At 30.6% G+C, this 12464-nt stretch overlaps 2 protein-coding genes across 2 annotated transcripts; one reads left to right on the top strand and one right to left on the bottom strand.

Moving 5' to 3' along the window:
* Window positions 1-359: 359 nt before the first annotated feature.
* LOC123704318 (NADH dehydrogenase [ubiquinone] 1 alpha subcomplex assembly factor 3) lies at window positions 360-2843 on the top strand. Its single transcript, XM_045652647.1, has 6 exons — window positions 360-530; window positions 800-902; window positions 1186-1244; window positions 1496-1589; window positions 1967-2103; window positions 2523-2843. The coding sequence occupies exons 1-6, from the start codon at window positions 445-447 to the stop codon at window positions 2632-2634; spliced, it is 591 nt and encodes a 196-aa protein (XP_045508603.1). The 5' UTR covers window positions 360-444; the 3' UTR covers window positions 2635-2843.
* Window positions 2844-8437: 5594 nt separating this feature from the next.
* On the bottom strand, window positions 8438-10433 carry LOC123704320 (enhancer of rudimentary homolog). The gene is made up of 3 exons (XM_045652650.1): window positions 10315-10433; window positions 10013-10198; window positions 8438-8771 (listed from the first exon to the last, which is right to left on the bottom strand). Exons 1-3 carry the CDS (start codon window positions 10315-10317, stop codon window positions 8649-8651), a joined length of 312 nt encoding a protein of 103 aa, XP_045508606.1. The 5' UTR covers window positions 10318-10433; the 3' UTR covers window positions 8438-8648.
* Window positions 10434-12464: the final 2031 nt, after the last annotated feature.

Here is a 12464-nt window from a genome sequence, read left to right on the forward strand (position 1 = left end):
TCTTGTACCTATAAACAGGCCTAGGAGTAGAGCATTCTTTCGTTGTGCGTTCGAAAAGATTAATTTATGCAATATTACAGAACACGAGTTTTTGTTTACATTAAAAAATAATGAATATAAAGAATCTCCCGAAATAATGCTCTTGACCCTCTTGCTGTAGCTATCTATGCTTATATTTTGATGTAAATGCAAATTTTTAGGAAAAGTAAGCTGCTGGCAGACCTCTGCAGACGATTTAATAAGTTGATTTTCTGTGGTTGATTTTATTACAAGACGTAAAAAATATTATATTATTTCTTTTCTGTGGCGTACGTTTAGAAATTGGTTTAGAATTATGTTGACAAATGACAATCATCTGTTTCAAATGTCAAATAAATGCCGATTTATTTTTGTCGCGGATTTTTATTATTATAAATGCGGCGCATTTATTAAAATAATTCGAAAATGTTGTTAAATAAACTTCGACTAGTCGGCTTGGCCGTTAAGCGATCACCAGTGAATGTAAATACGAAATATTTTTCATGTACAAGGTAAATGTTCCATTTTTTAATGTTATTTTTATTCACTTCTTTATAATCACCATATTTATTACTTTTTCATACACTTACCCAAATTATTAAGTCTATTTCTTATGGAATGAATTAATATACGCTCTTTAGATTAAAAACATAGGTTACCTTGTATTTAGGTATGTACATAGTGTCATATTTTCATTTATGTTTAGAATTTATTTTTATAGTTAGCTAAGTCCAAAAGTGCCCCTTACCAACTAAACTACATCATATATTTTGATATCCAGTTCTGTTCGTCACAAAACAGCATATGAGGGTGACGGCAAAACCACAGTGCGGGTTATCAATATGGAACAGGATCTTGGTCTGATGATAGACTCCTATGGAACGGTAGGTATATCCATAATTATAAAGCAATTTATATTAAAATTAAATATTCACTAGACATTACATTGGGTTAAGTATTAACCTCATTTATATTTGAGTTTTATATCACCTAAAAAAATTGAATTCATAGTGAACTTGTACTTAATAATTTAAGTTTTTGAATTATGTGGTTTATGTTCTATAAGTGTACTAATACTACATGTATAGTATTATATCTATGTATCTGTGTTAATATAATATCTGTGTAAATATAATAATAATAATATATATATTATGTATTTTTCAGTTTGGTTTCCGTTTAAACAATGGACTTACAGTACTCGGTCCTATGGCTATATTTCCAAGGTGAGTTTTGAAAAAAATAATTCTTAATATTTTATAAAAATTCTAATATCCTTCAATCGTCGCCTTTTACCATGACGTGACCGTATTGCCATGACGTGACCTTGAAATTTTATTCTCAATGCGTCTAAAGAAGTTTCACTTCAAATACCTATTTTACATTTCATAATTTTTGAAAAATACAAAAAATAATTGAATTTTCATTATATGCCTATTACGATTATTTTGTAAAAGCATTTACAATAATATTTCAGAACAGTGCTCTCTTGGCAAGTCCACAACGCAGAAGAAATAACAGCAGAGTCTCTCGCGTTCTTTAGATTGATTGTCCCGAAGATTGACCTTGTGGTAAGTATCCACAAAGACACACAAACTTACACCTATAAACTTAACCCTATTAAGATTTTGGTCAAGCTCTTCCCTACCCTATTAATATTATAAATGCGTAAATTTGTATCTTTGTTTGTTTGTTGTATTAGCATTCCTGCAGTTATTTCATTTATTATTTTACTCCTAAATATTGTTTTTTATTTAATTATATACCTCCTTAATACTTATTTCCAAACGAAAGGAACTTCATTCCAATTGGGTATTTTTTTATTTATTTTATCCAAATTCATTCAAATACCAACTTCATGTGACACCTCAGACATTTTTTTCACTAGGTAATATTTTGCAAAAAAACGATAATTATATCACATATTTATATTAATTATTTTTTTCAGGTCTTAGGTCTGGACTCAAAAGATCGTAAGACATTAAACACAGTGTTTAGAGCGAGTCGGGAAGCGAAACTCAATGTTGAGATATTGCCGACTGAACACGCGTGCTCAACATTCAACTTTCTCAACGCTGAGGGCAGGTGTGTACTTAAACTCACGTTGTAACTCAAACAGAAAAAAAATTGTAAAGTTTACTAAAGTGTAAAAAAATTGTAAAGATAAATTGTTAAACACTATCAGGACAGAATTTGAAATCTGTAACTCAAAATCAATCTGTAGGTAACGCAAACTCTAAAAATCTACTAACTCTAAAACTCTTACTCAAACTCAATTTTTTTTATGTAAACTTAACAATTTTATATTATTTTTTGTAAATCACGATCAAATCAAAATTTAGCATAAATGTTTTTTTCCAAGAAATTTACAAATTTAGTTATCTCAAAGAAATCCTTACAAATTTTTTATACCTACAGAAATGACAAAAATTAACCCATCTATTAAATTAAAAACACCAGATTATCAATTTGACAAATTTTATATAATTTTTTTTAAATTTCAGATCAGTAGGCGCCGCGATGATTCCACCAAAACATATAGAAGTGAACGAAGACGACATGTTAGTTGCGAAACAGCACTATGGCAATTTGTACGAGCGTTCCGACTTTCTGTAGACATACATACAAAAAAATTGTACGCGATAACATAAGACACATGAAAAATACATATTATAAATGTGCCTGGAATACTTTCTGGGTTAAAATACTGCACCAATTTGAATGAAATTTATAATAAAAGTAGCTTAATAATTGAAAAAAATGTTGTGTCTTGTGATATCGTTTTTAGATAATTAATAGATATGTAAATAGTAGATTATGATAATAAATGTTATGAACATTATTTTGTGTTTTATTTATTCAAAGTATCGAAATGATCGAAAAATAAATCGAAATGTATAGAATTACACATTGATATTATTATGCGATACCACTATTAGTGCTCAAATAATATGTAAATAAAATACAATGATGATCACTACATAGTACCTGTGATAGTACTTAGATTCAGATCAAATTCGCTTTCCGCCGTCTGTATGTTTGTATGCTTAGATTTTTAAAATGACGCAAAAGATTTAGATTGAGTTTTTTCAAATAGATAGTCCATCTATAAATTTTAGTTAACCTATAATTTAGCAGGTTTAGACAAAGCGGGCGAAGCCGCGAGTGGAATGCTAGTTAGTTCATAAATCATAAAAGTATAATTACAGTATTATAAAAGAACTATATGTGATTCAAGTAATGTGTATCATGAATTTAGTATAAATCCTAACGCACAAAGCTATTGTATATTTTTATCTTACACTAGCTGCGCCGTTTCACCCGCATTGCTCCGCTCCTGTTGGTCTCAGCGTGATGATATATTATTATAGCCTAACTCACCTAAGTATATAAGAGAAAAAGATAAGAATTTTTCAAATCGGACCAGTAGTTCCTGAGATTAGCGTGTTCAAACAAACAAACTCTTCAGCTTTATAATATAAGTATAGATACATCCACGGAACTATAGTCAATTATTATTCATGTATATTGGTCTAAGATCCGAATATAAGTCGACATGCGACGGCCGCGGCGTGATAATAGAATGAGACCAATTTTAAAATAAATTTAGTGTATTAAAAATGTATTAAAAATGGTAGGTATAGGTAATTAACTGGGAAAATCCTGGACCTATAATATTACCATGGATACAACTGAAAGTTTCAGTCACTAGCTCCATCTAGCGCCGTATTGCGTACTTTACTGTTTCACATGAATTTTCTTTAGCTTTCTTGAAAAATACTCCGAAAGGAGAGACATTTTGAGAGTTACGCTTCAAGCTGTACCAATGTGTATTTAAAATTTCTAAATATCTATCAAAAAGCTTTTCAATCTGACCTTACGAGATACGCAATTACATTTTTATGAGCCAACACACACACAACAGACTATTATTATAGATCATCACAAATTACAACATTGATTTGCTGTACAAAATACTAACTAAGCCTCGTTCTATCGATATCGATACTATAAAAAACTTGATAACTAATAATGTATTTTTTTATCGATAAAATAATTTTTCAATAGGCAACAATTTCTCTTTTTCATCATAAATAGATTTGGGTCTAAAAATAAACTATGCTACCGGTACATAACCGGAATTTTATAAATTCAGAAAATTTATGAGACTTACTTGACACTAGATGGCGTTGTGAAATTTTTACGAAAAAATAATTATGTAACTACCTATAATGATACTTGCCGCTTCGTTTGTGATAAGTTTGTTGCATTCCTTTTTTGTAGAATAATTATAAAATATGCTTGTTAATTATTACTAAGATACCTGTCCTAATTGATATTTAAAGAATACGTCTAATTCATGAGAATTTAGGTCCATGGTTGCAATATTGAAATAACAGATTTTTACTAAATGCTTTTAATTAAGGATGTACTTGAATGATGAACACTGTAAATAGTTTTTTTACAATTTTTGTCTTGCACCGGATAAATCTCTGGAACAGCTAGACCGATTTTGATGGGACTTTAACTTACATATAGCAGATGTTATAGTTACGGAGTAACTCTCACGTGATAGTATTATAAATAAATGAATTATAATTACATTCACTCCATCAATTAGTGTTATAAATTTAATTCCCATTTCTTACACAAGCGCATTTTTTGAATTATTAAAAGTAAGTAAGTACCTACCTATTTTTTTTCCTTTTCTCAAAACTCTGGCATTGATTGTTATTTGTTAAGTAAATATTAACGAAATATAGTCGAACTCATATATCTAATATAAAAACCATGACCCACCCTTTTTATATTTTCATAATAATTGATTATTTTGATAAAATCGCAATAATTTGTTATGAATTTAGAAGAAGTTTATGTGACGCTACGAGGCGCTAGCGAAGGAAATTTGGCCAAATATCCAATAATACTAAGATGGTTCGTTAAATGCAAAATTATAGATGGTAGGATAATATCAGAGAATTTCTTCACAAAATCCTACGAACGCCTGGATCCTAATCACGAAGGATTGACGTGGGTTCAATTCATTCAGTTGATCGGAATTTTGGCGCGAGAATCAAGACAGGGTGTCGATGTGTTTTGTAATAAATTTGAAAATGTAAGAGAACAGATTATAGAAGATATTAGAAGTAGACATTAAAAGTGGTTTATTGTCTGAATGTGTACACTAGCGACTTTTATTAGGTATATAAATTTAATTTTATCAATATCGAAGAATTGAAATCATTAGTTCTTAGAACTGATCTCTGTGTTTGTAGTTTATACTATACATACTAGCTTACCGCCCGCGGCTTTGCCCGCTTTATCTAAAATCTAATAATTATATAGGTACTAAAACCTTCCTCTTGAATCTCTCTAGGTATCTATTAAAAAAACCGCATCAAATCTGTTGCGTAGTTTTAAAGATTTTGTATGCTACAAAGGGACATAGGGACAGAGAAAGCGACTTTGTTTTATGCAGGCGCTAGACATGTGATCAAATACGCAAATACCTACAAAGTCGCGAAGTGTGGCACTGACATTTGCCTATTTGTTCAAAGTTTGAACACATATTTGAAGTTTGCCGAGTCGAGTCGGTTTTTCTGCGAACATCAAAGTAATCAAACTTCAAAGTTGCTTCAAAGTTTGTGCGCCCTGCCACACTTGTTGCAATGCGTAACGCGCGCGCCGCTGACCGGAGCAGTTGTGTGTGTATATTTTGAGTGTCATAATGGAGTGGAGTAATGAGTTCACGTCTTCTTCTTGGAGATTTAACATTTTGATGTAAAGAATGAAACCAAAAATTGAACGCACTCAAATAAAACAGATTGACGGCGTCCACAAAATCGTCTTCCGATCTATCAGCCATCTTTGCAATAACTGTGCCGTAAAACATTTGAAAACAAGTCTAGCAGGCATATTTGTAATCGTGTTTGCGTCAAAGTTTTCACTTCAAAGTTTGTACAAATGTTTGCTCAAACTTTGAAGCCAATGTGTAGCGCCAGCATTATACTATGTAGTGACTAGTGATACTATACTATGTAGTGATGACTGATGTTTTTCTACGAAGAGCTGCGGCTTTTAACTTTTAAGACGTAAAAATCATGCCAAATAAGACAAATAAGCATATTAATTATTATTATTATTTTGAATTAGATGATAGTTATGAGGAAAAATAAAACAATCACATGTCTTATATATTTAATCTTATATTAAACCTTAAATCTATAACAAAAGTAATATTCATACTCGTTAACAAAAAAAAATGAAATTCTCTTTTATAGTCTACAATCTTAATTGTAAATCATACACAAAATACTAATACAAAGGTTACTTTTACAAGTGATTCCAAAATTAGAAAAGTACAAAAAAGGGCGTATGGCATTGAGGTTATTATTACTACGTATAGAGAACACAACACGAAAAAAATTTTGACAAATTTTTGACAAAAAACTGTGTTTTTTTGACTGAGACGATTGACTCTAACTCATGTTACAAATAGTGTAATAGCGATGTCCTCTCTAGTACGTAGTAGGTACATAGTAACTCAATGGCGTATGGTTAATATTTTGAAAGAAAATTAATAATACTATTAAATGTAGGTACATATTTGAATAATTCTTCAAAACAGTATGAAGAAGCTAACATTTTTATTTTACGTCATGAAATACAGACTAAGTATATCTAAATTATCAAATGACATTAGGTTGTATTTTTAATCTGTGCTTTTATTTATCTTTTTTTTTCTAAGCTGGTCAAGTGACATACAATTTTGCATAGCCTATTTATACAAAATTTTTTCTATAACTATTTTGAAAAAAAAAATGTAACAATAAATGAGTCATTTTCATAATCAGTTTAGTATAGGTCTACCAGAATCTGATGGCATATTTATATTTAAGAAATATAAGATTTTCATGTGGCAACTTATTTGACAACTATCAAATTGGTTGTCAAATTGTTTGTCTTTTTTCCAGTTGATGAATAATTTTTAGGATTTTGTCTAAAAAATCTTCGAAAATGTCGAAAACGCCGCTGCGATCACAAGCAAGAGGTGTTGTTTAAAATGTGTATAGAAAAACATTCGATGAAGAAGGGTCAAACACATCACAATTTTCAATTTTGAAGATTTTATTGGTAAATTGGACTTACCCGTTTTGATACTTTAAATTAAAAAATATTTTATGTAGGTAATTATAATATTGTTTGTTGATTAGAATATAATTTTATGAAAACTTATTACAGGAGTTTCCAATACGGCTATTCGTCAAGTCCAAGCTGTCCAAGTCAATTTTATAATGTGTGTATCTGATAATACTTACGAAAATAAACATAGTTAAAAATAGACGGTTGCCTGGAAGAAATGGCTTATGGCCATAAGGCCGCCCACTGTATGCCGATTGTATCTTTTATTTTGTGTCGTCTTCATTTTGTATTTCCTATACAGTGAAGAATAAATAAATAAATAAATAGTTTGATTTTATTTTATTTTATAAAAAATTATAAGCAGTTTTGATCTACATTATCATTATATCGATATTTTCAGATGGCATACTGGTAATGAATATACAAATATAGGTATGTGTAAATAATAATATGTATTACCTGCATAAAAGTAATATGTATAATTGTATATTATACATGTAAGTATGTACCTACATAATATTAAGTGGATATATCATTATTAAGAACAGTATTGTCCACTTATGTAATTTGACTAATGATATTGAGATCAAAATAAAAAATAAGCAGTATCAAAATCGTTCAGTCCATTTTCCCCAGGGTTGCACACTCTAAATTTTGATTTCCCTAATTGCCATCAGATTCTGGTTTACCTATAAATCAAAATATTAGATACAAAGTTGCCACCATACAAAAATCATCCATAATTGGTGGAAAAAAAAAACTTCTTTGATGAAGCTCTGGATAGTCTTAATTTGACTTAATATAGAAAAAAAATAATTTTGTAACATGTCGCACATTATTTGAATATTATAAGTTTTTTCTGAGCATAAATAATATACCCGTAGATATCTATGCCCAATTTAATTATTAGATTAATATCTTTATTGTTTGTACATATAGTATATATTAAAATACAGTTTTTTCTTTAAAATCCTTGTTTTTTGACGTGACAACATTGTTATAATTCGATAGAGCCGGCTGCACGCACGAAAAAACATGACTCATGCATTACCTCGCTCTGAGGCGTTCCGTAAGGCTTGAAGTGCAAGCGAGAGCGCGGAACGAGCAACAGAGAAGCACGATCGGCCTTAAGTCATTGTCATGTTCAACTATCGTCCGTAAACCGACTTTACCAACAACCAATTTTTTTTTTGGTTTATCAGCTTGGTGCTAGTGTTTTACCTACTAATATTACTTTCAAAATAAAACATTTTTTGAACATTTTTTTATATTCTACGTTATTTTTATAAAACGCTATCAATTTAAATTAAACTATTACTGGGAAAGAGATTTTATGAGACCAAATACGCATAATCATACTAGAAAAAACATGTTTTTACCCACAAAACAACTATGCAAACAAATTTTCACCAACATTAAAGTTGGTATAATATACAAATAATGTGCATCACGTTACATAAAGTCAATAGTCAATATATACATATAATTTAAACACTCTGCCCGGCCGCTTGACGTAGAAGAACATATATCTTCTCTTTTATCCAATCTTTGTTGTATGGAGCGTAGGTGTTCGTCGATTTTTGGTATACCAGGCAACTGAGGTCGGCCAACTGTAAGAAACATAAAAAAAGGTTAATTCACTAGTGCTGTGTATGAGGTAGAGATACTGTACATATTATCACTATATATCTATACTAATATTATAAAGAGGAAAGGTTTGTAATTAGGTATGTATGTATGGTTTTCACGCATAAACTACTGGACCCATTTTGATGAAATTTTGCACAGACAATCTTTAGACCCTGAGAAAGAACATAGGCTACCTTTTATTGCGAAATATGTACCACGGGCGAAGCCGGAGCGGACCGCTAGTCTTATATATAAAAATGAATCGCAAAATGTGTTGGTAAGCGCATAACTCGAGAACGGCTGAACCGGTTTCGATAATTCTTTTTTTATTATATTTCTTGAAGTACGAGGATGGATCTTATGTAGAAAAAACGTAAATATGTACCACGGGCGAAGCCGGGGCGGACCGCTAGTACATTATAAAGCTGTTTGTTTGAATGCGCTAATTTCCAGAACTACTGGTCCAATTTTAAAAATTCTTTAGGTGTTAGATAGCCCAATTATCAAGGAAGGAAGGCTATACATCATCTCGCTGAGACCAACAGGAGCAGAGCAATGCAGGTAAAACCGCGGAGCACAGTTAATCATCTATAATATAATTTCTAAAGGAAAACTTGTGTAATACCATTAAAAAAACAGCGGGAACTTATTTTTACACCTAATAATTACTATTTTGCCTTGATAATACTGCTATTGTTTTATTCAAAATTGTTATCTGCAACTACTGTTGCTGTCCCGATCATTTTAGATAAATGGCAGTGTATAACTGTATATTATACCTATTTATTCCCAATTAATATTATGTACTATTATTTTATAATTAAATATTATTTAGATTCACGATTTTCTAACTGAAAACCATTACTATGGTAATTATTAGTACATACATCATTTCAATATGGTTCTACCCTCCTATAAAATCATATTATACCTACATGTGGAGGAATTTTATTATATAATGTATGTATAATACGTTCATACTTCATACAAAACATTTTAAAGTTAATTCACACTTTTAAATGCTTTATGAGAATTATTACACTAAAAACATACATCATGTCAATATACCTACCTATATTGAAGTGTACTCAATTTTAATATAAACTTAGTAGTTAATAAGAAACGCAACCACATGGAACATAAAAAAAAAGTCAGCATTTCTGATTGACGAGCTTTGTTGATAAAGCAAAAGCGTTTCTAAGAAACGGAAATTGATACTCACTTGGTCGATAAAGTCGAATAACTGCGATATATCGTAAGTAATTGTGGGTGTATTTGGATTTCGTCGTTTTAAATGCTCTTCGTATATCTTACATACACCCTCCATACAATCATTTACGCTTTCGTAGTCCGAGTAGGTCCGTGTTTCAGGCTTGGAACCCGGTTGCACTAATAATATTGTATGAGACTGCAAACAGAAAAACATAACCTGACTTTACCGCCATTTTTTAAGATTGGAATCCAATATTAACACGCTGTAATTGTAGATTTATGTAGTCCAAGATATATCTCAACATAACTTACCATTTCTTTTGATTATATGTAACAATTGTTATAGTATTTATATAAAAATAAGACCAGCAAACGGCAGAAATCTTTCCAGAATCCAGAACGCGTTCACAAATCACAAACAATGTTGCCACTTGTCAAATGCCAATTGCCATTTGCCAATTGAGTAATTGACTGGACTTGCCATACACAAAACTTTGATTTCCTTAATTTTCGATGAAGCCAATGCAATATTATTAAAAGTTATCCAAATGAGACATTTCAATTTTCAAGAACAGAAAATCATAAAAAGCTCTATAAAACAATTTTATTAATAAAATAAATTGCTTACGTTTTTTTCCAAATTATGACGTTGATAAGTAAATTTTGAATTCGACAATGGAAGTTATGCTATTAATATAACAAAACAGTCAATCAGTTAGAGCGTTTTCACATTATCCGATCCGATATCGGATATCGGAAGCCGATAGCCGATATCCGATATCGGACACAATTTGCCCTTTCACATTATCCGATAATATCGTCCCGATATCATGAGTGTTGCCAGAAACTGGAAAAGTAGATATATGGGGAATTAAAAAAAACAGTGGATGCATTTGTGTTACAAAAAATAAACTTTATTTTAAATGAAGTAAATAGTAATAAATAAACTGATGTTTTTCAAACCGGTTTAATCTGCTGACTGCGGAGTATGGATTTGTACCCTCTGCAGAGTCAGAATCTAGTTTCAATATTCAATTTCACTGTGAGGCTTGTTTTTTTTATATGCTGTTTTTCTTTTTTTAATAATAGAACATGTTGTGTGGTCGTAGTGAATTTTAGAACGTTTTTATATTAAATCATGTATGACTGTTATGTTCTTATACAAATAAAATAAAATAAAATTCAACTCAGTATTAAAGCGACGAAACTGGCAAATACAAATTCAAATTACATTTACAAATGTAGGTGCTGTTATTACAATTTTATAGTGCTAATATGTACATTCTACCTAATATCTGGGGGTGCAAATATTTAAACAGAAATAAATTAAACTAAACTAATTCACAGTCACAGATTCTGCAATGTACGTAGTACCACAGACTAATAATAATATAGGTAGCCATGACAACCAAAATAGTAAACAAGCTCAAAAGTCGCCGCGCGTTCTTGACAAAATTTAGGGTCGCCGCATTCTAATTCTGAAATTTTAGAGAAAACTAAACAAAATTGCCGTATTGTAAATTTTCTTTTCAATAAAAAGGGTTTGATTTAAAAAAAATTCAACTGATAGATCGTAGTTGTACATACAGTAAAAATAACTACAATAAAGAAACCGACTTCAAAAACAGCTGGAAAAGTAAAATATAAAAAAGATTTCATATTATTAATTACTTAATATTATTTAGATGTGCTATTTATTATACAGGTTTGATATCGGCGCTAAAACAAAGCACTAAATCTGTGACTCAATGACAACAATACAATAAACAGCTTACAGCACAACAGTAGTCCGAGTAGGAGGAGGAGCGAGGCAGAATGAGTAAATAAAGATAAAAGACACTAATATTTCGAAGATACGGTTGAATTTAAGAACGCAATATATTTTTGTTTACTTCAGTTCAGTTAATTGCCGTATATTATAGGACGGTATTAAAATAGCTCCCGTATAAATCGTATTTTTAATGCCTTTAAATACTTAAATGAATGTTTTCTTAATAAAAAGGTTTAAAGTAAATGAAAGGATTTTTTTTTTTACATTTAGCGCCTAGAAATGACTGAAAATACACAAACTAGTGCTTTTTTTGCTGTTGGTATACTACCTTTTCGAAAATTGAGTTGGTAACACTGAACATTATCGTCCGATAGTTCACGGGAATATATCGGTGTTGGCTCCGATATCCGATATCGGACCGGACAATGTGAAAGACAGGTACCTAAATCATACATTTTACTTAGCCTCCGATATCGGTTATCGGCTATCGGCGCCCGATATCCGATATCGGACCGGACAATGTGAAAACGCTCTTTAAATCATACATTTTACTTAGCCTCCGATATCGGATATCGGCTATCGGACAATGTGAAAACGCTCTTAGTATTTCTCGTTAACAGGTTTTCATTATCATTAACTTCACTTTACTTTTATGTATTTCTATATATTTTAATTTTAGGTATACATTTTA

This window comes from Colias croceus, chromosome 29, assembly GCF_905220415.1.
Source record: "Colias croceus chromosome 29, ilColCroc2.1".
Taxonomy (NCBI): domain Eukaryota; kingdom Metazoa; phylum Arthropoda; class Insecta; order Lepidoptera; family Pieridae; genus Colias; species Colias croceus.

Excerpts from the sequence above, each read along its gene's own strand:
- LOC123704318 (XM_045652647.1), top strand. The coding sequence starts at position 445 with ATGTTGTTAAATAAACTTCGACTAGTCGGCTTGGCCGTTAAGCGATCA. Across the intron at positions 1,245-1,495 it reads CCTATGGCTATATTTCCAAG|AACAGTGCTCTCTTGGCAAG; the intron begins GTGAGTTTTGAA and ends ATAATATTTCAG. Across the intron at positions 1,590-1,966 it reads TCCCGAAGATTGACCTTGTG|GTCTTAGGTCTGGACTCAAA; the intron begins GTAAGTATCCAC and ends TATTTTTTTCAG.
- LOC123704320 (XM_045652650.1), bottom strand. Across the intron at positions 8,772-10,012 it reads TATTCGACTTTATCGACCAA|TTGGCCGACCTCAGTTGCCT; the intron begins GTGAGTATCAAT and ends TGTTTCTTACAG.